Raw genomic sequence first — 25451 nt, forward strand, 5'->3', positions numbered from 1 at the left:
TTCTCTTGGGCTCGTGTGGGATAAATTAGCCCTGCAACTCATGCCCTGCAAAAGACAAGAGCTATGGCATACTTTTATGTTACCATTTAGTTTATTTTAGCTGATAACGAGCACGGAATATATTGAATAACTGTCGTAAAACGTTATTGAAACTATCCGTTTTTTTTTGTTTTTTTTTACAGTCTATGGTTAAAACGTGCATGTTGAAGGCTTGAAGCTCAAGACCTGTAAGCCTTACAGCATGACATTTTAAAGTTCGACCAAAGTCATTTGATTTTGGACACATAAGTTATTTCTGTGTAGAGAAGGAAGGACAGTGTTAGGAGACATGATGCTGAGCGCTTTCAGACTGACAGTGAGAGTGTCTTCAGCGGTTCAGAGAGCCTGTCAGTGTCCAGCTAGAGCTCTGCACTCGAGCCCTGTGCTCTGGGCAGGACACAACAAATGGTCCAAAGTGAAGGACATTAAAATACCCAAAGATGCTGCTCGAGCCCGTATGATTGCTAAGTTCACCATGATGATTAGGATTGCAGTCAGAGGTGAATGCATTAGATTTTACTCAAAAAAATGGCATTATCCAATCTGCCACTAACCAACAAGTATGGTAATACCATGGTTTACTTAAGCTCGTTTTTTTTGTGACCATTTAATGAACATAGTATTTACCATGTGATACATCTGGTATAATCACTGTACCGTGGTTCCACTACACTTGTGCATGCTGAGATGACCCTGTGCTTGTGTTTCAGAGGGAGGACCCAATCCAGAATTTAATGTTGCATTGGCCCAACTTCTAGAGCAGTGTCGAAACAAGAATCTTCCGAAAGCCACCGTAGAAGGAGCTATAAAAGGAGCTGTAAGGCAGATTTTACCATTCTAAATAATACTATATACATTTCTTAATCATTATATATTATCATGATTAAGAAATTTAGGTTTTAACCCTCATACAGTAAAATGTTTTTCGCACTGCATGGTTGAATTTGTGTTTATATATATATATATATATATATATATGATAACATAGTATATAAGATTCTACATCTATGCTGCTTTTTTAAAATAAAAATACAGTAAAAACAGTAATGTGTGAAATATTAGAGTCTAAAATTTGAATATATTTTAAAATATAATTTATTCCTGTGATCAAAGCTGAATTTTCAGCATCATTACTCCAGTCTTCAGTGTCACATGATCCTTCAGAAATCATTCTAATATTCTGATTTGCTGCTCAAGATTATTTGCTTCTGATTATTATCAATGTTGAATTTTTTTTTTGCTGTTTAACATTTTTGTGTAAACTGTGCTATAGTACCATTCAAAGGTTTGTGGTAAGTACGATTTTTAAAAAAAGAAAGAAAATAAATTAATACTTTTATTCAGCAAGGACGCATTAATTTGAACAAAAAAGGCAGTAAAGACATTTATAATGTTACAATAGATTTCTATTTTAAATAAATTCTATTCATTTAAACATTGTATTCAAAAAATAATCTTGGGGGGAATATGTATTCTGGTTGTATGTATTAGGCCGCAAAAATAGTTTTCAACATTGATAATAATATTAAATGTTTCTTTAAAACCAAATCAGCATATTAGAATGATTTCTGAAGGATCACGTGAGACTGAAGACTGGAGTAAGGATGCTCAGCGTTGCCATCAGAGCAATAAATTGCATTTTAAAAATGTATTAAAAAAAGTAAAACAGTTATTTTACTCACCTACTACATACCGTTCTGTTTGTTTCCATACAGAAATAGCTAGAAAATAAAATCTTTCAAAAATGCTCTAGAATTTTCTATTCAGTTAATCATGCATTGATGAAATGTTAGCATTAACTGGAACTCTTTTTTAATGTATAATAGAAGTCAAAACCAGGAGTACAGTGTCTTTATGAGGCCACAGGACCGGGCGGGTGCACGCTACTCATTGAGGTTTTGACTGACAACAACACACGATCCCACGGTGAACTCAAACGTATCATGACGAAACATGGGTTAGTGCTGATGAGTTGTGAAGATAATAAGATATAAGTAGGTGTATGGTATATATGCCTAGTTTTACAGACAGGGCTTCAATTAAGCCAGGATTAGGCCTTAGTTCAATAAGGACATTAAACTAGCTTTTATAAACATGCCTTAGCAAAAAAACATTACTGATGTGCATCTTGAGACAAATCAACAGCACTTTTCTCTGTTTGTCCACAGCGGGGCGCTGTGTGAAGGAGCGCGCCGTAATTTTGACAGGAAAGGTATTGTGGCAGCATCCAGAGATGGGATCTCCTCTGAGAAAGCTCTAGAACTGGCCATTGAGGCAGGAGCTGAAGATGTGCAGGAGACAGAGGATGAGGAGGAGAGACCCATACTACAGGTCTGAGCACTCTCTCTTAACTGGATTGAACGAAATTCAGAATTGAAGCATTTAAATCTGCCTTCAAATTCATGAGTGTGAGTTTGAATTTCCTTGGCAAACATGTCCCAAAAGGATGGAAATTTAAATTGGATTTACAGGAAGAGGAGTTTGATCATTTATTAATTCACAACAGTCACAAAACAAAGGAAGTTGTAATTTTATAACAAATTGACTGATTATGCTTATTTATTCCCTGAAATGTGGAATGCATCAGTCAAGAAACAATGATCGTTTTTTAACAATAATACTGTCAAAATAATAAACAGCCATCAAGTAAGATTTAAATTTTTGCTTTTAAATCACAAAATTGTCCAACACATTCTTTTCATATACATTTATAAAAACTAAATTTGTTCATTATATTGACACATAACAACACAGGTCAATTAAATATGATAAGATTTGAAAATTAAATTCAAATCACTATTTGTGGCATATTATACATTGATTACTAAAGACCCCCTGTGGTGAAAATCAAGTTTTTAACATTATTTATGTCTATGGGGTGACAAATCATGTGCAAATTCATAAGTCAACACCATTGCTGAGTGTTTTCTCCTTAAAACTGCAGTGAACCAAAGAAACCCTGTTGCGGGGCTTTTCCAAAGTGAGCACAAAAACACCTTTAAGAAGGGACAGGACAAATAGGGCACATATAGCAATATAGCGGGTGAATTATGTATATTATGTTACAATGTTGTAATGACCTATTATGCCTTTCTCTACTGAATTTCTATGATGTTCAAAGTGTTTCTAAGGATGCTGATTATTAGAAGGCAGCTGATTGACTCTGAGATGGTGAACTGGGACATCTGATAAATAGGCAACCCTGTATAATTCACTCTTCCTCTTCTTCTGAATCAATTTCTGGTTCAAACATGTATGGCTGAATTAAACCAATATTTCCACTTGCCATTGTGTCGAGTAGTTTACAACAGCTGACCCATTGAGTGGAGGCTGGGACTAATTTGTATATTCCGAGATTTTTATTTCAGTGACGTTATACTGTATACCTCCTGTTTACATATTGCCAGTAATTAGAGGATTGTGTAGAATTTGTCAGGAGAAATTGTCTCACTTATTAATAACCATCTGTCCCTTTCAGTTTGTCTGTGACATGACGTCTATGAAGGCTGTGCGGAATGCTCTAGAAAGTCTGGGCATTCACACACTGTCATCCGGACTGGAGTTTGTTCCTCACACACCCTCTATCCTGACTCAGACTCAGCTAGAGACAGCGTTCACCCTGCTGGAGGCTGTCAATGACTGCCCTGATGTGGTCCGGGTATGGGATAACATCCACACACAGAACTAGTGTTCACCGTACTGTAAGCCACAGATAGATGGACTAATTAATGCTCTACATGCCTTAAGAGCAACTGGAACAAAATGACCTGATTGGCCAAATTTGATTGGACTTTACTTGGATTTATTGTGTGATGATTAAATGCTTGATTGACCTTGTTGATATATCTTCATCATGGCAATAAAGAAGACATATTAGTCATAGATGTGCATCATTTTGAGTAGCATATACTGAATTTTGTGATCATAAAACTTTTGTTATAAGTTAAGATTAGGCACTAATCACAATTGAATATCGGAAAATAATTTACTGTATTTTTTGAAAATCAGTTGTGTATAAAAAGAGATAGAAAGGCAACTTGCAATGACTTTTTCCCAGAATCTGAAGAAAAAAAAGGAAAAACAAAGCTGCTCTATGCAAATGTTTATTGAACAGTGAGAATCAGGGTCAGGAATTAATCGTGGCTTGGGGCAAAAATGACAGTGAATGAAAGTGAAAAAAAACGGCCCCAGATATTTAAAATTTCTCATTTAAACATTTGATAGTTTTCATAATATTCTTGGCCTGTCTAGTTATGGGTTTAGTACCTCGGCAAAGACACTGTATTAATATCTGTATTCACTGTTTCAGAGGCGAATGTTGTCGAATGTATTACTACTATGGATTGGTTTTTGATGAGCTAATGGGGAAAATATCCAAATAATTCCAAAACCTGACAACACGTGTTTTGAAATTACATTAAAACCTACAACACTGGAACCAGACAATTATTTCAAATGTATTCTAGCAGAGCGTTTACCATGTTATGGTATCATATTTTCAGCAACTTTTGTATTTGATGATAATTGAATTTTTTGTGTTTTTGATAAGGTTAGGATTTATTTTCATAAAATTCAAATCCAGAGGCCATATATTGCTCCTTATTAAAAAACAAACAAAATATTACGTACAAGCTGTGTTTTAAATGGTAATGGTGTGTTCAAGTCATGTCGGAGAGACTGTATTTGCGAGTTGAAAACACATGAAAGGCACCACAATGTCGTAATTACGAGTCAGAAACTCTGAATTTTGCGTTGGAACCGTGGCAGTGAGAAAATATGGGGGATGCAATAGCATGTGTATTAATGGTTAATTAGTTGAAATTAATGAAATTATTTTTTGTGTAATTTAAAATAAAACTATCTTAAGTTTCATGTACAAAATATGACAGTATTGTACAACTACGATTTACGACCTTCAAAACCTCGAAAACATAGAGATTCTTTATTCATAATTTTATAAAAGTTTTGCAGAAAATATTTATTGTGATTGTGCTCCGACTTAAGTGACACACCAGATGTCATAAATACGAAATTCCCTGGATAACTTGAACGAAACTTAAGTTCTTCCATCTATGAAGATTTTAGACTTTGTATCATAATTAATGGCCTTCGTTTGGGACCTCATTATCAGACATAACTATGAATATAGCAATAAATATGCATATACAGTAGTAATACAGACTTGGCGTCCTGTGCGTAACCCAAATCATGGTCAGAAAATCCTGTTTCACTAATCAAGGCCACTTCCTGTCTTTAGTGATTGAATAATGATGAATTATCAATAGGTCAATGTAAAGCCCCATCAAAGACCTAGGGTTCAATCTATATGTGATGTGAATATTGATCCAACACAGAGTCTCTTCCCATTCGAATATTCATTTTTTTCTGGTAAGAGGTTGGTCCTGAAGGCAAAAACACTCTGTTGATTCAACACCGCAGCATGCAGCTAACTGGTTCACACTGACAGGTTTTTGTCCATGTGAGGGTTTGTTTGTCGATGTTCTGGGTCGAGTCACGAGAGGACGACCCTATCAGAGATTTCAATGTGTTTGTACAGGAAGGGCATGTGGATTATGTACCATATGAAGCTGGGTCTGTAACAGATTGCCCTGGCGGGTAACGGCGAGAACTGACAAAATGCAACACTTCCACGGTAAGAGAGAGTTTATTATATAACTTTACTGTACAGTGGAATGTCTCTCAGTTAAGGTCAGATGTAGAACGGAGACCCCAACAGTGACGTAGGAGGAGCTTCCACTCGTGAAGACACAGTTTCTTTGAAGGATTTACAACTGATTTTAGGTATGTTTTGTAAACTCATAGCAAAAAAAAAAAAAAACCTAGATCATTCATACGATGACCACAAATAGAAAATCTGCTTGTCATTCCAATAAATGGACATAATAACTGATTAATAAAAGCAACAGGCACTTTAATTCAGGCACAGATTTGCATCAGAACATCAGGAGAGCTGGTTTAGAACAAGACTACAGGAGGAACATTAATTGCACCAGAACGGGATATTAAAACTGTTAAATGTGATTTTGCTCTTTTTTTCTGGATGGATGTTCACATGAAGCTACTTCTCTGGAAACCAGGAATTTCTGATACAGAATTTGCTTTCATGAGTAATGATATTATTGTTCTATTATTATTTAATGTGAAGTTAACACTATTTGGGACAAACCGCAACTACTCTGGTTACAAAACAGTAGTAAGTAGATTTTCTTTTGTTAAGGGGGAGTAGCCTGGTTCTTCAAATACATATTTAAAAAAAAAAAAATGTTGTGGCTATAAGTCATTTCATATCTATAGAAAATAAAAATCACTAAGAGATCTCCTTAATATCTTAAATGTTTTTTTCTTGACACCAATGAAATTAAAAGTGCAAATGTAGTCTCCTGCTTCTTGTTCTTCCTGAGAAAAAGACCAATCTCATATTCTGTTGTGTTTAAGATGTTCTTAATAATTTTTTAACATGTGCTTAGATTTTCTAAGATACCAAAATCTAAGAACATCTAGCATCTCATCAAATCCTTCCAAGATAATTATCTGAGCCACGTTATCTACATTAATATACTACACCTGAATATCAGCAATTGACTTGTGCGTCGACTGTACTGTTTTTTTCTCCCAAGAGATTTCTGGGGAAATATCTGAGACAAAGTTGATACTGTGAACTCATTTTGTCTCCTGACCGAACTCATTTTAACTCTGCCTTGTTCTCACATTTTAATATAGTTCTTTATATAAAATGTATGTATCAAAATGTAATATTGGGGGCATTATCTTTCTTTGAATTGTATATAATATAAATTAAATATATTTAACTGATATTTATAAAACATTTTTTAATAATTTATAAATAAAACTACTGTATTTTCTGTTTACATATATATATATATATATAATTAAATTAAATTATATGTATATACTATATATATATATATATATATATATATATATATATATATATTTTTTTTTTTACTAAATTATATATATATATATATATATATATATACTATATATCTTTAGTAAAATGTCATCCATTAAATCACTGCTCTGAATTCAATCAAATTTTTTTTTTTTTTTTTTATCATAAAGGCTTGAAGACAAGTTTGTGGAACTCTACCTCCAGCTCTGAGCGGATGAAAGCTTTAAACCGATTCCCTTCATTCAATCTAAACTTGCGTCGATCCAATCACTCCACGGCAAACTGCAACATTGAGCTTGTTACGCCAAAGGTGAAGGAGCGCACACAGTACGTGACAGAGAAGTTCACGCAGGTAGGATGCATTGTTGGGCTTACTTTATATCTTAGATAAAGATCTTGATATTGAAACTGTTTTTGTAAAAACTTCTGGCTATTGTGCTGCTGTACATATTCAGATCCTCTCACATCAAAGTAGTCGAGCACTTGATAGTTGATGTCTGAATAATAAAAGCACTTGGCACATGGAAAACAATGTGGCAAAAAACCACTCGTGGAAAGATCGTTAGGACAGACACATGAACCTTTAGTGCAAGAGAAATGGCTCTTTGCCATGGCAAAAATCCATAACCCCTGTGGCCCCTGTTCCAAAACTGTAGAGTATCATCATGTAGTTGAAGATATATGGTCTCACACCACATATTGTTTAGAAATGAAAACCTTAATGTATCAGTCTGCCCAAATTCTGAGTGCCTTTTCCCCTAATTCTCCCTTCATTTCCTCTTTCTATTTCCGAAGAGAACACACACCTTTGGTGCTTCTACATCCATGTTATTCACATATCATTTCACTCTGTTTTTAGGGATATGTTATGGGTGATATATATATCTGAGTGAAATGGCTTCTCAAACGAGAAAAAAAATTAGGATGAGACTTGATTTTGTCCATCGGGAATTGAATGGATTGTTGGATGGTTGTGGTTTGCTATTGGTCGATTTCATTTGAGTGACAGGTTTTCCCAGCCTCACGCCAGTAAACACATCATCAAAAAAGAGAAAAAGATGATGCTGCAAGAAGTTAATTTGATTAAAGGTTACAAGGGCACATGAATGAAAATAAATTATAAATAAATAAGTAATGACATGCATGGATAAATAAATCATTTATGATAAACACTAATATTCCATAAAAAATAAGAACTGTCAATGTTTTTATGGTGACTTTAAGTTGAGCTTGCATTAAACCCAAAATATTCATTTTAGAACATCAGCTTAGGCTCAATGAAATCCCATCTTATTATTTCTTGTTTAGCTTTGAGCAATAGCACCTGACTTCAATTTGTTAAGACATTCTTGCTAAAACTGATGATCTCTTTCCATGCACAGGTATTGTCTCTTGGTGCTGATGTCTTGCCCGAGTACAAGCTCCAGGCTCCAGACGTCCACAAGTGGATCATGTTGCACTACAGTCCTTTTAAAGCCATCTGGGACTGGATCATCCTCCTGCTAGTGCTCTACACAGCGGTCTTTACTCCGTACTCTGCTGCTTTCCTCCTCAATGAGCTTGAGGAGGAGAGGAGACACACCTGTGGTTACACCTGTAACCCTTTAAATGTTGTGGACGGGATAGTGGACATTCTGTTCATCATAGACATTGTGATTACCTTCAGGACGACGTATGTGAATCATAATAACGAGGTGGTGACCCATCCCAAGCGCATCGCTATCCATTATATCAAAGGCTGGTTTCTCATTGACATGGTGGCCGCAATTCCATTTGATCTGCTCATCTTCAGATCTGGATCAGATGAGGTATGAACTTCTACTGAATGTTTTAGTTGTGTCTTATTTGTGAAACCGATATAAATATAGATATAAATGTATAAGGGATATTTCAAAGCAGTTACCTTTATATCAACATCATTCAAAACAAGAGATCCGCCTATGGGAAGGGCATCTGTCTCTGACCTAAGTCTGATTAACAGTAGTGTGTTATTCAATATTACATTTACAAACTAAATATATATTAAACAAACTAAATTTCAACTCAATGCCCTGTAAACATTGCATTGAGTTTGCAATTAACTTCTTTTAAAGTATATTATTTCTGTAATAGGCACTCATTTTAAAAGTATTTCGGTTTCACAAGGGATATCAGACTGGGACTCACTATTTGTGTCATGATGCTCACTATTCTTTCTTTGACCTCCCATCATCCAATTTGCAGACGACAGCCACTCTCATTGGCCTGTTGAAGACAGCTCGTCTGCTGCGGTTGGTTCGTGTGGCCAGAAAATTAGATCGATACTCAGAGTATGGAGCTGCAGTCCTCTTTTTGCTCATGTGCACCTTTTTGCTGATTGCTCATTGGTTGGCTTGTATCTGGTATGCCATTGGCCATGTGGAGAGGCCTTACATGAAGACGGGTTGGCTGGATAACCTGGCCGATCAACTGGGAAAGCTTTACAACGACAGCGATGCCAGCTCAGGACCCTCCAATCAGGATAAATACATCACTGCACTCTATTTCACCATCAGTAGTCTGACCAGTGTGGGCTTTGGGAACGTCTCTCCAAACACCAACTCTGAGAAGATTTTCTCAATCTGTGTCATGCTCATTGGCTGTAAGTAACTGTAAAAAGCTCTCTATTTCACACAGAAATATGCCATTTCTTTCCCACTGTCCTGAACACTTTTTCAATCCCTTCTTTAGACTACTTGGCTAGTAACATTTAGACCTAAAAAGCTAATGTTGGTTAACTACACTCTATAAAAGGTCTTTATTGGCATATTTGGTTCTATGAAGAACCTTAAACATCCATGGAACCTTTCCATTGCACAAGTTCTACAGATTATAAAAAAAGTTCTTCACACTAAGAAAAAAAATGGATCTTATAAGACCTGTTCCTTGAAAGGTTCTTTTGGGAACCCAAAATGTTTTTTTTAATGACATTGCTGCTGCTTTTGGAACCTTTATTTTTAAGAGTGTAACCAGAGTTAAAAGATTGACAGTTTTCATCTGTCAGTAAAATATTGAAACACTTGCTATTTTGAGTCTTAGTCCTTTAGCTTTTAAGCACAGTGGGAATGTATATGATGTGGGAAATGCTATATACCAGATGGTTATGGTTTTACTTTTAGTTACAGTTTTAAAGTTGCAGTAAGCAATTTCTGAGAAACACTGTTGATATTTGAAATCGACACCCAAGCAAACACACCCCTACTCAAAAGAAACACAACCCTCCCTTCATTGCTCCGCCCCCAAAAATAAGGAACACGCTATGCAATACAGGCAACTACAGCTGGCACATCAGCCAGCTCGCTTAAGTATGGATGAATCAGCTGTGATTCAACATCAACCGCATACTGGATCTTAGTTACGTGAAACAGCAAAAAACAATATTACTCATATCATATCGAGTTGAAACAAAGAAAGAAACCAAAGAAACCTCGGCATCCGTTTTCAGGCCTTCCCACTCTCTAACATCACTCCAGCACTGGAAAGCTTTTCCAATTTTAACGCGGGTCCTAGCTCTTGCCTAATTGTAACCATTAATTTTTCCAGTTATAACTGACTGTAACGCAGTTAGATGTTGTGGGAAGGAGGAGGCAGGAACCGGCGAATATTCAACAAACTTTAATATAAAAAATAAAACAAATACAAAATGAAAGTAAAAGACAGCAGCCCCTCACGGACGACTGCTGTCACATATAACAAAACCTAAATAAAATCCAGGCCTGGCCTCTCTCATGCTTCCGCTCCTCCGTGAGAGATACGAGACCGGTGCGTCTCACTGGTGTCGCTCATTAGCAATCACGCCACCGGCCTCGCGCCGTTCTCCCACGGCCCTCAGCCTGGTCCTGCTCGCCACACTGACCTTATCCTCTTTTGGAATATCTTAGCCATCTTTCTTTTTTTGGTTGCATTTAACTCCACTTTTACACATACATTCACAAACTTCACTAAGCACTTCCCCTCGGGGAATCCCCTTTGCCATTTTGAAGTGCCTTCATCTTCGTCAAGTGGGTGAGAGAAGTTTATTTGGATAGACCCCTCGATTTTGACAGAGGGAGCTACTCAACGTACACTTCAGGCAGATCCATAGAATACAATGCAACATAATTGTGACGTCAGCAAATCACTCTTACCCCCACCCCACACAATAACCACAAAGTTATTTTGACATTTAAGAGCATAATACTTGTAGCTACCTTAAGCTGACTGTTATAGTTTATTGTATTGTTTTCATTTTTGTTTGTGTCATTTTTATTTATTTACTTCAACAGCCCAAGCATACATTCAGGCCTATAGAATGATGAGTAAAACAAATTAATATGGGGGAAAAAAAACTGTAAATAATAAATCGGCTCCATAGAGGATTCCAAGAGCTTAGGGTGTTCCATTTAAACACATTGCAAGGGTTCCGCCAGTAGTGGGCACTCGTGCATCGGATGTACGAGACAAAGAGAAGGGTATAAAAAAGTATTTTAAGTATCTTGAAGTTTTTTGGCTTTTGGTATAAATATGTTAGTCTTACTGTTATCTATAAGCTAGTGTGCTACAAAACAATGACAAAATTCTCATTTAGAAGATATCGGCATTCAAAACTTACAGTCTCTCACTACCGCCAATATGGCTCAATGGTTTTGGTGACATCACACTGCACTTCTGCTTCTCATCAGATTTTCTGTCCAATCAAAGGCTCTCTAGAATCTACAGCGTCCTGCCACCAAATAGACACTGAAGCTGCAGCTAAAATTGGTCACTTGTTCACACATTTACTATTATTTACACATAGTGCACTATATAGGGTATAGGGGATGATTAAGACAGTTAAAATAAGTTAAACTTTTAAACGACATGTCTCGAGACCTTGCGGTTTTCCCCCATCCCACTGCCCGTGTCTGGCATTTTTCAAGGCAACAACACATTCTGTGTGAACGGCCCCTAAATATGCTGTGATACGTGAAACGCCACAGTGCCCACACAGTTTGCTCAAATCCAGAGACATAATAGCACAGAGCAGATCATTTGCGCGAGTCGGCACAGACTACAAAACGTATCGGACCCATTTGAATTCTGCACAGAATGCTAAATAAGTGATATGGAGGAGATTAGTTGGAGAAACTGTTGGATGTTAGGAGGAAACTGCGGCTTTATCGAGCTCAATGGCTCTGGTCGAGCTGTAATATAAACAAAACACTATTGGCTATTTAAAAAAAGGAGAGGATCTGATAGACATGTCCCGCCCTATCTTCCTTTTTCAGTGAAAATTACGTCAACACATTGAATAATCCTGCACGTTTCAAGACATTTCAATGGGCCTTTAAACACAGCCGTAGAAATGTCCCACTTGCTCACTCTTTCTCCTTCCCCATCAGGAGCACAATTGGCTACAAGGGTGTTTTGTTCTGTCCGATCCACTTTTTTTCAACTATTTTTACTGCCAGTACTTTGTACAAACAATATTTTTTTCAGCACACACACATAACAGACATCTAGCAAATATTCACTATATAGTTTGTTTGGGTGTTGATTTAAATTTTCAACAGCATTTTTTAGAAATTGTTTAATGCACCTTTAATAACCCTTATAACTTTGCTTAATGTAAAAAAAATTGGCACTGTTGACTTAATATTCTCCTATTGACTTTTTGTTTTAGCTCTCATGTATGCCAGCATATTTGGGAATGTCTCAGCAATAATTCAGAGGCTTTATTCTGGAACGACACGCTATCACACTCAGTTGCTGCGGGTTAAAGAGTTCATCCGCTTCCATCAGATACCTGGAGATCTGAGGCAGAGACTGGAGGAATATTTCCAACATGCCTGGTCCTACACCAATGGCATTAATATGAATGGAGTAGGTTATACTGATCTGGAATCAATAACCCAAATATCATTGTTGTCTACTCCTGTATAGGTTAATCTATATAATAAAAACCCAATCATACCGCTTATTTTCTAATTATAGGTCCTGAGAGGTTTTCCAGAGTGTTTGCAAGCTGACATTTGCCTGCATCTTAATCGTAGTCTGCTGCAGAGCTGTAAAGCGTTTCGTGGGGCAAGTAAAGCGTGTCTGAGAGCTCTCGCCATGCACTTCAAAACCACCCACTCCCCACCTGGAGACACACTCTATCATCACGGCGACATGCTCAAAGCTCTCCACTTCATCTCCCGGGGTTCCATTCAAGTGTCGCAACATAACACTGTGCTGGCCATACTGGGTGAGATTTATATTACACCTGAGCAAACAGCTTTCTGATCCATTGTTGGTTTGAGTCATAATAAAAACTTCTTCCTGTTTCATGTACAGGAAAGAATGACATCTTTGGCGAGCCCATAAATCTGTATGCAGATCCTGGTCGCTGTAATGCTGATGTTACCGCACTTACCTACTGTGACCTTCACCGTATCCAAAGAGACGACCTTATAGAGGTGCTGGACATGTACCCTGCTTTTGGAGAGAGCTTTTGGAGGAAACTAGAAATCACCTTTAACCTACGAGACGTGTGTAAACTCAACGTCCCAAACACATTTATACATACCCCTCACTGGTTATTGAGTACTGAGGTAAAAAAAAAACAAAAAAAAAAACATAAAGCATAAACATTTATCTTCCAAGGAAATAATTATTAATTGGATTAATTAATGTTAATAAAAAAATTCTCACAAAAGTAAATATATATTATAAACATTGATAAATCTAGCATTCACAGTTAAGAATGAATGAATTGAGAATATAGGATGGATTCAAACCAGTTTTCTAAACAATTTCTTTACAGTTTGTGTGATGGATTTGAAGTCATTATTATGACTGAAATAATAAGCACAATTATTTTTATTATTTTATATGCCTTTTGAAAAGAGTACACTACTTTCATGACTGTTTTTTAGCTCACTTTTAAGTCTTGTGTTAATAATCTTTTAGTGTTTTATTTGATTAAACTTTTAAAGTTAATACATTTTAAATGTATTACATTGCATCTTCATTACAAATGTGCAATTACAAATATATTTAAATACATGACATACAATACTAAGTTTCAATAGAGATTACATTACCATATTTCAAAGCCAATAAAAGTAAATGACATGTCCGGTTTCACAGACAAGGCTTAAGCTAGTCCCAGACTAAAATGCATGTTTTAACTGTTTTAACTGAAAGCAACTTGCACTGGCATGTCTTAAAATATTTCAGTGACACTGTTTTGTCTCAAGATGCACATCAGTATTGTTTTTTAATCGAAGCCCTGTCTGTGAAACCAGGCCATAAAGATGTCATTTAGTCCTACTTGAGTGAAAAATCACTCTATAGTTCAGCTAATTGCATTTAATATAAATTTAAACTATAAAGCATTTTGATTTAATTACAATTAACGTGCAATTACGGTAACTGTCCGAAAACATCACATTCATTTTGCACTGAAGTCTATTCTTTTATAGTATATTATTTCTGTAATAATAACGCTTTTGAAAAGTATGCTAAAGTGTAGTTTTTCCACAACGCATAACACATTATTAATATAATATAAATGAATCTAAAACATTGAGACAAATCCTCTCTGTACAGTAATCATTGTTTTAATTGGTATGTAACCAGGCTGAACAGATGATGGAAAGTGAAAATTTGGACTGCGGTTACCATGAAAGCCAAATACGACACAGACAAAACTCAATAGACAGGCGCAACCGGCCAGGTGAGTAGAACACTCACAAACAAACACTAAAATACCCATTGTGAAGTTGTGTCCAGAAGTAAAAATGTTTTAACTGTAGCAAACAAACTAAAACTTGACATATTCACCACAGTTCACAATTCACATCTACCCTCATTTTAGAGCCAGACATTTGACTATCGACAGAAATCAGAAGACAAGAGAAGAATTTAGTAGATTGTGTAAAAAAATATTTTAATCACATAACTAAAAAAAAACTACTGTATAATTACAAATTCAGCAAATAGATTGTAAAAGTACACTTCTTTTTTTTTATTGCTCTTGTCTTGCTACTCTAGATGGAATGGACCAGAATGACTCTTACCCATCTCGGACGTGTTCGGCGCTGGGTCATCACCATTCTCTAACTGCTCACATGCACTGGGAGGAGCTGTGCAGCTGTGCAAGCTCCACATTGCAGTCCAGTGAAAGCCTCAGCAAGTCTCCCATCAGCCATTGTGAGCTGTATACCTCTGAGGTAGACCATCTGGACTACCCCTCTCCTGTTGTGAGACTAATACCAGCGAGTGGTGCCTCTGGAATCAGCAGAGAGCCTGGCATGGATATGGGGCAGTTGGGTGGGTATACATACAATATTTATTTGACTTTATACTGATATCTTACAGGTGTGGATACAGCATTACAAAAATTTAAAATCTGGGTCCTGAAGCCAAACCATAGAGTGCTGTAGGGATGACATATATTTGTAGGCCAAAACCCGGAAACGGGTTAGCATTTTAGCCCTTCCAGTTCCATTTTCTTGAGGTTTTGGTTAAATGCCTGAAATAAGCTCTGTGGTTAACAGAAGCTCAAGATATTAGAAGCTCAAGTCTTATTCTTTGACATAAAATACAGTAATACTCCCTTGTGATTTTTTTAAAGCTTTTACTTGTCTTGAAAAAGCGGTTGCTAACAAGTGGTTAAGTAGGACTACAGTCTACAGAGGTTGTTGGGGACATTAAACGGCATCACGCCGAACTGGAAAACTCATCTATTCACTAGTTAAAGTCGTGCGAGCGTGGTGTAGTTTGTTTAAAGCATAGGTTTAGTTTTTTGTTTCTGGACATTCTATTTAGAATTTATTCAAAATTCATAAAAGTTGTTTTCATTTGTGAAGATTATTATGATGAATAAAATGTGTAAGTATCATAAACTTTGGTTATCACAGAGCTTATTTTCTGCAATAATCCAAAAGCCGATGGAAAAATCCTATTGGGTTTTTATCAAGGGAACGAGGGTGATGCTTAAGGTCCTTGCACACTGAATCCAAAATTCTCGTCCAAAATTTTTGCATGTTAACAAATAAATACGACCTCACATTATGTCAATCACGCTTACACACTGCCTCCGAAACTTTCATCCATCCTTAAAAAATTCTTCCGGGTTTGCCTACAAAAATATGTCATCACTGAAGGAATTTATTGAAAAATTTGGGGTCATTTTAGGTCATTGACTATTTTAGTGCTAAACTTTTTCACCGTTGAAAAATTACTGCACCCTTAAAATTTCTCAAATTTGAACTTTAAATGACATATTGTAAATATGAATGTTTTTCTTGAATTGTTGGATTTGTTAATATTAAAAATCTCCTCCTAACACAAGCTCCTCCTCCATCTGGATTGTACCATTACTGGACTGACCACCAGGCAGCTCATTTTGCTGAAACGTCTCAGTGCCTCCCCTCTGCCTGGACCTCATGTCCTCCACCACTCTTTGCAGATCATCATCCCAGTGAACTTGACTCCAGACTGGAGCTCCTGCAAACTCAGCTTATGAGGTATGTGATGCATCTTATAGGAACAGTTAAGGCTGAAGTACGTAGTTTCTGCAACACTAGTGGCACTTAGCGGAAATTACAGAAATAAAGCTTGCACGTGGCGCCTCCTCCAAGTCAAACAAAGCTCTAACGGTGCTTCTGAAGGCATGTTTCAACAGGTAAGAGTAGGCAACTTTCAATAAAAGCTCCAACATATTAGGAATACTTTTAGCTGTGTTGCTATGTGGCATGAGTAAGCAACTGAGTAGACTTAACACTCTGTACAGCGAACGTGAGCGTCTCGCTTATAATAAACCCAACCCTGAAAGCACGCGTACATCATGGAGTCGTCTATTTGATGTGCGTGTTTACATCTGGAAGACTCATCTCCAATACATCTATAGGATGTTTCCTGTCAGATGTCAAATAGACGTTTAGAAAATGTCTTTAAGATGTTTATGATTTAGAATGTATAAAATTGAAAATCTTAAAGACGTCTATCAGATGTTATAGCAACAGATGCTTTCCAGATGAACAGACGTACGTGTGCTATCTGGGAACCAATGTATCTGCACGGGCGCATTTTTTGATATGATGCACCAAAATGTTTTGAGGCTGTCTACACTGGACACATCAAAGTATGCATTATAAACTGGTACATTTGTCTTTCTGTATGGGTGTATGATGATGCTGTATAGTACTGAAACGTCCATTGTAGCGTGTTGCATCGCAATGCCCCGTTCACTTTGACGTGTTCATGACCTGTACTCTAAAGGTATAAATACAGCGATTTTTGGCTTGCATTTCTCTTACCGAAGCTGAACGTCTTTTTGTAGTAAGAGCCGTGCCGGTAAAACCTCACTCGCCTGGCTTCAAGTGGTGCACTAGCAACTGACCCTTTAGCGCCTCCCATGTCAGTTCGAATCCCACTTGGAGCAGAGTAGAGTAGAACCGGAGGGGTTACATTTTCCTGTGCATCAGCCATGGTCCCACAGCGACTAAACACCCTCTGTCTCAGCCTGTTACAGTAGCCAAGCTCCAAACCGCTCTCTTTGTTACAATGACACGCATACATCGACCAGGGGCTGTCAAGCTCTTGGTTCTCGCCACTGATTCTCACGTGTCACAAAACTTGATATTTGAATGGTTTAAGGTAAGATGTCCAGCAAATGCCGTTTTCTGCTCCCTTTCTCTTAGGCTAGAGACCAGAATGACAGCAGACATCAATGTGATTCTTCAGCTTCTCCAGAGACAGATTGCACCCGTGCCTCCAGCATATAGCTCTGTTTTACCTGACAACCACATTCCTGACCCCGCGACACTGTATGGAAGCAGCACACCGGTACTTCACAGCATGTTCCCCATTACAAATATTCAACTGGACAGTAGAAGCACTACCATTCAGGTAAAAGTGCTGTCCAATATTATTCTTTTTTTTATGTATATATATATATATTTTTTTTCAATGCCAGACTTCCGTTGTGAAAACAAAGTGTGCTTAATTGTATTGAATGTCCACTGTTTGTTTACTTCATGCCTTACAAGTATATTTAAAAAAGAAATAACTGTTCTTGCAGATGATATAATATTAATGGCCACTTAAGTAATTAATTATACTATTACATACTTTTAAAGGTATGTTCAAGTGTACTACTTTTTCACAAGTCAAGTCACCTTTATTTTTTTGCGTTTTATACAATACAGATTGTTTCAAAGCAGCTTTACAGTAATAACAGGACAATGTTTCAATGATGCAAACAGAGTTTAATTCGGCTGTACAGCAGCTCTAAAAAGAAAATGGTTTCACTGATTAGCTGGAGTCAGTTCAGAGTCATCGTCCATCACTGTTTTTGCAGAGCTGCTTTATAGCCGAATTGAACTAATTAATATAGCCGAATTGAACTAATAATTGAACTAATAACTAATGTTCTTTACAACGGAACTGTATCAACACTCAACTGACTTCAGCTGAACAATGACAACATTTTCTTTTTAGAGCTGCTGTACAGGAAAATTGAACTCTGTTTGCATCATTCACAAGGGTTAATTACTCAGAACTTTTAATTTTCCCTGATCTGAATGTTTAAAATTCTCCTTCCCTCTCTTACTCACACCTCCATGTTGTTCCAAAACCATCCTGATCCTAAATACTAACCTTTAGCTAAGCAATATTCACAACAAGCTGAAGTAAACGTTATGTGTTTTTGTTTTTTTTACAAGAATGAACAATAGACCAAATGAACAATCTTTAAAACTGTGTTTCCAGAGTTCAACCCAGCCAGAATCCATGTTCAAGTCAAATTCCCAGGGTTCTCTGTCCAGTGGCGTTCACATGGGAGCTGCGTCAGATGACTGTGAACCTGATAAACTAGAAGCGAATGCTGTTTCAACTCCAGCACTAAAGCCCATTTTTATAGATGCACCGCGGCTCTTTGCGTCTCTCCGCTTCCCCTCATTGCCTGGCAACCTGGACACTTCATCACACCCAGAAGACATTCAAAAACACATGTCTGATCCTTCCTTGCCAGTCAGCTAAAATCACAACACGCCATCAATCAGCTTTCATTACAGAACAATGAGCACACATCAAAACTCAATCGATAAAATCCCTGCTGATGTCACCAGTTTATGTTGTATTGTGGATGCTAGGAAGACCATGCGGTTCCATCATCTTGGTTAACTAAATGTTGCTGCCCACCAGATAGGAAGGCTCCAAACTAGCACTAGTAACTAGCATGAAAACTCAAACTGGTACTTTCAGCAGAGTACAAAAGCACAAGAAACACTAATGGACAAAATCCATCATAAGCCTCAGTCGTTTAAAGAGTTAGACTGGTAACCTGAAGGTTGCGGGTTCGATTCTCAATACCGGCAGGAAATGACTGAGGTGCCTTTGAGCAATTGTGTGTGTGTGTGTCCATGGTTTGTGGCTTGTGTGTGTGTGTGTGTGTGTGTGTGTGTGTGTGTGTTCACTATTCAATGGGCCAGATTTACTAACAGCTTGAGCCAGTACAAACCCTCTTTTAGTGTTAAAAAAGGCGACCTTTTTGAGAAAAATCTTTTTGTTGTAGACGGACATCAATGTCATGTTCTTCAGGCAGTGTGACTCAGGAAACAGTCACACTTGTCGACAAACCTTTGGAAAGACCTAACCAAAGAATGTCTCTGTATGACTGGGATTGAACTCTGTATATTCTGTGTATTTACTTTATGTAATTAAAACAATGTTCAATAAAAATAAAAATTCTTGGGACAGTTCTTTGAAGACCCACCACCAGATATATATTGGCTGATCGGATAATAAAAAATAAAAAAAAATGCTAAGTTATTGTTCTTGCTAAGTGTAACTATCAAAAATCTGGGTAAATCAATATATCAGTCGATCTCTGTTGTAGATTCACATCATTTAAAATATAAAATTGTGAAAAATATGACAATTAACATTGATGATGTGATGGAGATAATAACGGTCGAAATTAATTTGGAAAAAAAGAAAAATGTAGTTGTAGGCTGTGTATACAGAGCCCCGGGTTCAAATATCGAAATGTTCATGAACAGTATGGAAAGTCTGTTTACTAAGAATGATCAAAAAGCAGTGTTCGTTTGTGGGGATTTTAATATAGATCTTTTAAATCCCAATAAGCATAAACTGACAGATGAATTTATCGATTTAATGTTTAAATAAATAAGAAAGATTATTATAATAAAATATTAAATGATAATAAAAATGATATCAAGGGTATATGGAAAGTGCTAAATAATATTATAAGGAATGGACCAATGAATAAAAAATACCCTCAGTATTTTATAGATAATGAGAGGACTTTAAGCAACATGAAAGATGTAGTCAATGGGTTTAATAATTTCTTTGTAAGTGTGGGAGCAAAGCTGGCTGATGTAATTAAAAATCCACAGACTGAAGGTGAGGTGAAGGCAGTGGATTATTTAGACAGTAACCCTAACTCTATGTTTTTGAAACCAGCTGAGGAAATTGAGATTATTGAAATTGTAAACAATTGTAAGAATAAAAAGTCAACAGACGTGAATGATATTGATATGGTTTTAATTAAGGATGTTATTGGTGAAATTGTTAAACCATTAACTCATATTTATAATTTGTCTTTCAAAACAGGTGTATTCCCAAGCAATATGAAAATTGCTAAAATCATTCCACTATATAAATCTGGAGAGAGAAATCAATTCACGAATTATAGGCCATTGTCTTTACTCTCTCAGTTCTCTAAAATATTAGAAAAATTGTATGTAATTAGAATGGATAATTTTATTGAGAAGCATGAATTATTGGTTGATAGTCAGTATGGATTTAGGTCAAACAGATCTACATCAATGGCATTAATGGAGTTAATTGAAAACATTACCAGTGCTATAGATAACAAACAATATGCAGTGGGAGTATTTATTGATTTAAAAAAAGCTTTCGATACAATCGATCATCGTTTGTTAATCAATAAATTGGAAAAGTATGGTATCAGAGGAGTTGCATTAGATTGGATGAAAAGTTACATAACTAACAGACTACAATTTGTTCAAATGGGGGAGTACAGATCGGAGTGCTTGGGTATCACCTGTGGAGTACCACAGGGGTCAATATTGGGTCCAAAATTATTTATTATGTACACAAATGACATATATAGGGTGACTAACCTCTTAAAATTTGTGATTTTTGCTGATGATACTAATATATTCTGTTCAGGGGAAAATCTGAAGCAACTTTTGGAGGTGGTCACATCAGAAGTTAATAAGTTAAAAATATGGTTTGACTTAAATAAATTATCGTTAAATCTAGATAAAACAAAATTTATGCTGTTTGGTAATCGTAAAACCGACACACAAGTAAAAGTTATGATTAATAATGTTAAAATTGAAAGAGTGTATGAAAATAAATTTTTGGGTGTGATTCTTGATCATAAAATTTGTTGGAAACCCCATATCAAATATGTTAGAACAAAAGTAGCGCAGAGTACTGGAGTAATGGGGAAAGCAAGGCATGTATTGAGTAAAAAAGCACTTTTTATTTTGTATTGTTCACTTGTGTTGCCTTATTTAAATTATTGTGTTGAAGTATGGGGCAACACCTACAAAACCACCTTACAAACATTAAGCACAATACAAAAAAGAGCAATTAGGATAGTAAATAAGGTAGGATATCATGAGCATACTAATTTACTATATTTAAAATTGCACACTCTAAAGTTTAATGATCTTGTTAAATTTAAGACCGCTCAATTAATTTATAAAGCAATAAATAAACAGTTGCCTGGAAACATACAACAGTTATTTACAGATAGGGTTGGGGGTTATAACTTGAGAGGGGATTTAAATTTGAGTCAACATAGGACTCGGACAAAACTCCAAAGTATGTGTATTTCGATTTGTGGGGTGCTTTTGTGGAATGGTCTGAGCAGTTCGATCAAACAAAGTGTTAATATGTTGCAATTTAAAAAAAGGTACAAAAGTTTTATTTTTGATAAGTACAGAAGTGGAGAGGGTGAATGATAATTCATTATGGTTGTAAATGCTGCTTGATAATGGTTTTTTATTTATGCTTTTTTTCTTTGTCTTAATATTAAGATAAAGCATTATTTTAATTTAGTAGTTTTTTTTGTTTTGTTTTTGTATTATTTAAAACGTTATGTTTGATTTATCTTGTTCGATTGTGAATTGGTTTGGGTAGTTACTGGGGGTAGGTCTTGATAAGCCTAGGGCTTCTACCTATCCCTTTTCGAACAGGTTGATTATTAAGCTTAAAAAAAAAAAAAACTTGTTTATTTATTTGTATGGATATATTTCATACGCATTGCTGTCTTGTTTAATTTTTATTATTATTTTATTAATTGTTCGAAATAAAGATTTCATTCATTCATTCATTCATTCATTTGGAGAAAATCAGTGTATCAAACATCTTAACATCTGAGACCCTATTTTTATATATAGGCTACTTTAAAATAAAATCATCTTATTTCATTTAGTGGAAAGTTCAGTCTGGCAGTGGCTAGTATATCTGCTCTTTCTAATATTAAAAATGCAACTATTTTAATGCTGGAAAAGAATATATGTTGAAAATGGAAAACACAGTTTATGATCTACGTGACCTGACCACACCATTTGGAGATTAATCATGATAAACATGCTGCAACAATAAAACCAGTAACATCAAATAAAAACAGCGTATTGTATTCCAAATATTCCTCCCGCAGTAACTTAAGCAGCTTTCAGCCCCAGTTTAGCTATGAAACAACATAAATAGAAGTATGAGATTTATATAGTGACCAAAAATGAAATCAAAAATCAAAACTCTTACTGTATGTCTTTGTGTTTCCGCTAACATTCTCTCAGCCAATTTCATTACAGCCTGCATGAGATTCTTCTAAAAAGTAATTAGGAATGTTTATATAATGTATTGCATATTTTTCACTATCCAGTCCAATGTTATTTTTGTAAAGAAATTCATATGAACGCACAATTTAAATTTGTCTACATATGTTTTTGGTTTTTTTGTGTGCATTTTTTAAGCTTATTTTTTAAGCACTTCTATATTAAAAACTCATTTCAGTAAAGTGTTTCTGCTGGACCTTCACTGACCTCTGTGTGGCACTGTCTCCATAAGATCACAATATTTCCTGAACTGCTGATGACATGCAGCCAAACAGCACAGCATTTTCCCAACTTCCTCTTATCTTTAGTATGAACGTTATCTATCTTCTTCTGGTGTTTAGGAACAGTCTCTACTTCATCATTACCTCACTGTGACTAGATGACCGTGTTTATGAATTCTTCATTTGAACGTCACAAGGCCACAGATTTTTAGGGAAGTTTGTTTCTGCCACTGAATAAAAATAAAAAGGTAACCTATCTCGCAATTCAGACTTTTTTTCTCACAGTTGTGAGTTTATATTGCAGTTCTGACTTTATAACATGCACTTGTTTTGCAACGAGTTTCTATCTCGTAATTCTTAGAAAAAAGGCAGAATTGTGAGACGTAAACTTGCAATTGCGAGAAAAGTCAGAATTGTGAGATATAAATTCACAATTGCGAGAAAAGATTTAACTCGCAATTCTGACTTTATAACTCGCAATTCCAACATAACTCGCAATTGCAAGTTTACGTCTTGCAATTGTGAAAAAAAATTCAGAATTGTGAGAAAAAGTTGCAATTATCTTTTACATTTTTTTTATTCCGGGAACAAGCTTCTATAAAAACTTGCAATTGCAAGTTTGTATCTCAAAATTAGGAGAAAAGAAGTCCGATTTGTGAGATATAAACCAGCAATTTGCGAGAAAAAAAGTCAGAATTGCAAGAAAAAAGTCAGAATTGTGAGATGAAAAGTTTTGATACAGCATGTTTTCATGGAATATCTAACTTCTGTATATTTATCTATATATAAAAAATACATTAAAATAAAAATGTTCATAAAATGACCCCTTTCATTGTGAAAGTAAACAGTAACAAAGCATAATTTATACGTATTCCTGACAAATTATAAACATTAATCTTATGAAAACAAGCTTATTCTCACTAAGAATATGTATAACACAAACAAAAGTATGAATAGGTTATGCTGATGTTGCTTCGTAACCTTTGTGGGGCGTCCAGTCCAGTCATACTTCATATTCCTCAGCCAAATGTCAACATTACATAAATGAAGATGGATTGGTGCTTTAGATCCCTTGAAATCACATGAATTGGAGTTTTCTCTGATTTAATTTCTTTTTATTTTCTCACAACATACTTTTGTTTTGTAGAATAACAGAAAGAGCAGATGATTGTTCGACCTAATTTTAGGCATCAAGTAACTTTTTACCAAACTGAGTTAAAATAAGCCACTTGGCACTAGTCTGGTTACTCAGAAGCACTGTTAAAAAATATATCTAAGATGATTTTTGCACACTAGTACCATTAGAGTTCTCAAAGTTGAGTGTACAGATCACAGTGCATCCAGTCGATTACTATACAGTATATTTACAATTAAATTTGTTGGCTCACAAGAAGAAAAGCAAAATTACATCAAACTCAAGTCAACAATTACCATTCAACCACTAACAGATCTGGACAATATGCATATAAAAAGTACAACATTCAATTTTAAACATTCAGAATGTATATTTTCGTTAAAATCAAGGCAATAACAGATTTTACAATTCCTTCAGTGTGCTTGCATAGACTTTATATATCATTGGATCCTGAAATAATTTCGGTTGGCATCAATGCTGGTTTATGGCATTACAAATGGGCCCTGAAACTAAAACTGAAATGCTTGGTGCCTAATTCCATTGTCAAACTTTCTGACTTAGGCCTGGATACACTACACAACCTTTGCACAAATTCTTGCCTCGATTTGCAGTCTGAACAAGATGACATTTTGGCCAGTCCAACTTGAAATATTTCATAGAAGAACATGTAGGGTATGATTTTTAAGCTTCAGACTTTGATTCCGTGCAGTGGATATCAAACATATTTTCAGCTGATTTTAGAACACACTGTTTTTCGTTTGTCATGTGTTTCCTAGCAACGAGTCACGTTTCTGCAGTTTGTTGTGTTCGGAATGGAGTCTGGTAGTGTGTGATACTCAGGCGTTTAGTGTGTGATGCAGAGTTTTTCTCTGTAGCCATTTACAAAGTCAACAAGTGTGTGATCTCTAGTGTTTGAAAATCTGTTCAGATTTTAAAAGTTGTGTAGTGTAGTCCAGCCTTAACTGTAAATGCTGGAATTTACATCTTGCGCATCTAGGGAAGGGTAATAAAGTAAACATGCAAGAATAGCCAAGAAAGGCAACTAAAAGAATGGACAGGTCAAAGGGGAAGTGTCTTATTTCTGTATCAGAAGTGGCATCAAACAAAATTGCTAAAAGAATACATTTTATAGACAGGAAAGATATTGCCACAAGCTTCAATAAGATATATAAGACTAAATTAAATATAAAAGACAATTGCGACTTTTTAATCGCACAATTCTGACTTTTTTTCTTCAATTCCGAGTTATGTCCGAA

General features: G+C 35.8%; 2 protein-coding genes across 3 annotated transcripts; both read left to right on the top strand.

Annotated features, from left to right (window-relative positions):
• On the top strand, window positions 1-3921 carry taco1 (translational activator of mitochondrially encoded cytochrome c oxidase I). The gene is made up of 5 exons (XM_082151113.1): window positions 1-539; window positions 750-856; window positions 1866-1996; window positions 2208-2370; window positions 3518-3921. Exons 1-5 carry the CDS (start codon window positions 329-331, stop codon window positions 3725-3727), a joined length of 822 nt encoding a protein of 273 aa, XP_082007239.1. The 5' UTR covers window positions 1-328; the 3' UTR covers window positions 3728-3921.
• A 146-nt stretch (window positions 3922-4067) lies between these two features.
• On the top strand, window positions 4068-19845 carry kcnh6b (potassium voltage-gated channel, subfamily H (eag-related), member 6b). 2 transcript variants are annotated; one of them, XM_082151111.1, is made up of 12 exons: window positions 4068-5692; window positions 7144-7325; window positions 8356-8781; window positions 9197-9593; window positions 12633-12832; window positions 12944-13196; window positions 13286-13542; window positions 14573-14669; window positions 14987-15265; window positions 16290-16464; window positions 17641-17848; window positions 18710-19845. In XM_082151111.1, the coding sequence occupies exons 1-12, from the start codon at window positions 5677-5679 to the stop codon at window positions 18977-18979; spliced, it is 2760 nt and encodes a 919-aa protein (XP_082007237.1). In that variant the 5' UTR covers window positions 4068-5676; the 3' UTR covers window positions 18980-19845. The 2 variants fall into 2 exon arrangements, with proteins under 2 accessions (XP_082007237.1, XP_082007238.1); XM_082151112.1 differs by having other exon boundaries at window positions 13286-13479.
• The last annotated feature ends 5606 nt before the right edge of the window (window positions 19846-25451 follow it).

Source organism: Leuciscus leuciscus (genome assembly GCF_965113295.1).
Source record: "Leuciscus leuciscus genome assembly, chromosome: 21".
NCBI lineage: Eukaryota > Metazoa > Chordata > Actinopteri > Cypriniformes > Leuciscidae > Leuciscus > Leuciscus leuciscus.

What these genes read in the sequence shown, in the direction of transcription:
- kcnh6b (XM_082151111.1), top strand. An exon ending in ACTGGTTATTGAGTACTGAG is followed by an intron (nt 13,543 to 14,572) that starts GTAAAAAAAAAA and finishes GTATGTAACCAG; the next exon opens with GCTGAACAGATGATGGAAAG. An exon ending in GTAGAAGCACTACCATTCAG is followed by an intron (nt 17,849 to 18,709) that starts GTAAAAGTGCTG and finishes CTGTGTTTCCAG; the next exon opens with AGTTCAACCCAGCCAGAATC.
- taco1 (XM_082151113.1), top strand. Translation starts at nt 329, where the DNA reads ATGATGCTGAGCGCTTTCAGACTGACAGTGAGAGTGTCTTCAGCGGTT. An exon ending in AAGGAGCTATAAAAGGAGCT is followed by an intron (nt 857 to 1,865) that starts GTAAGGCAGATT and finishes AATGTATAATAG; the next exon opens with AAGTCAAAACCAGGAGTACA. An exon ending in CGTATCATGACGAAACATGG is followed by an intron (nt 1,997 to 2,207) that starts GTTAGTGCTGAT and finishes GTTTGTCCACAG; the next exon opens with CGGGGCGCTGTGTGAAGGAG.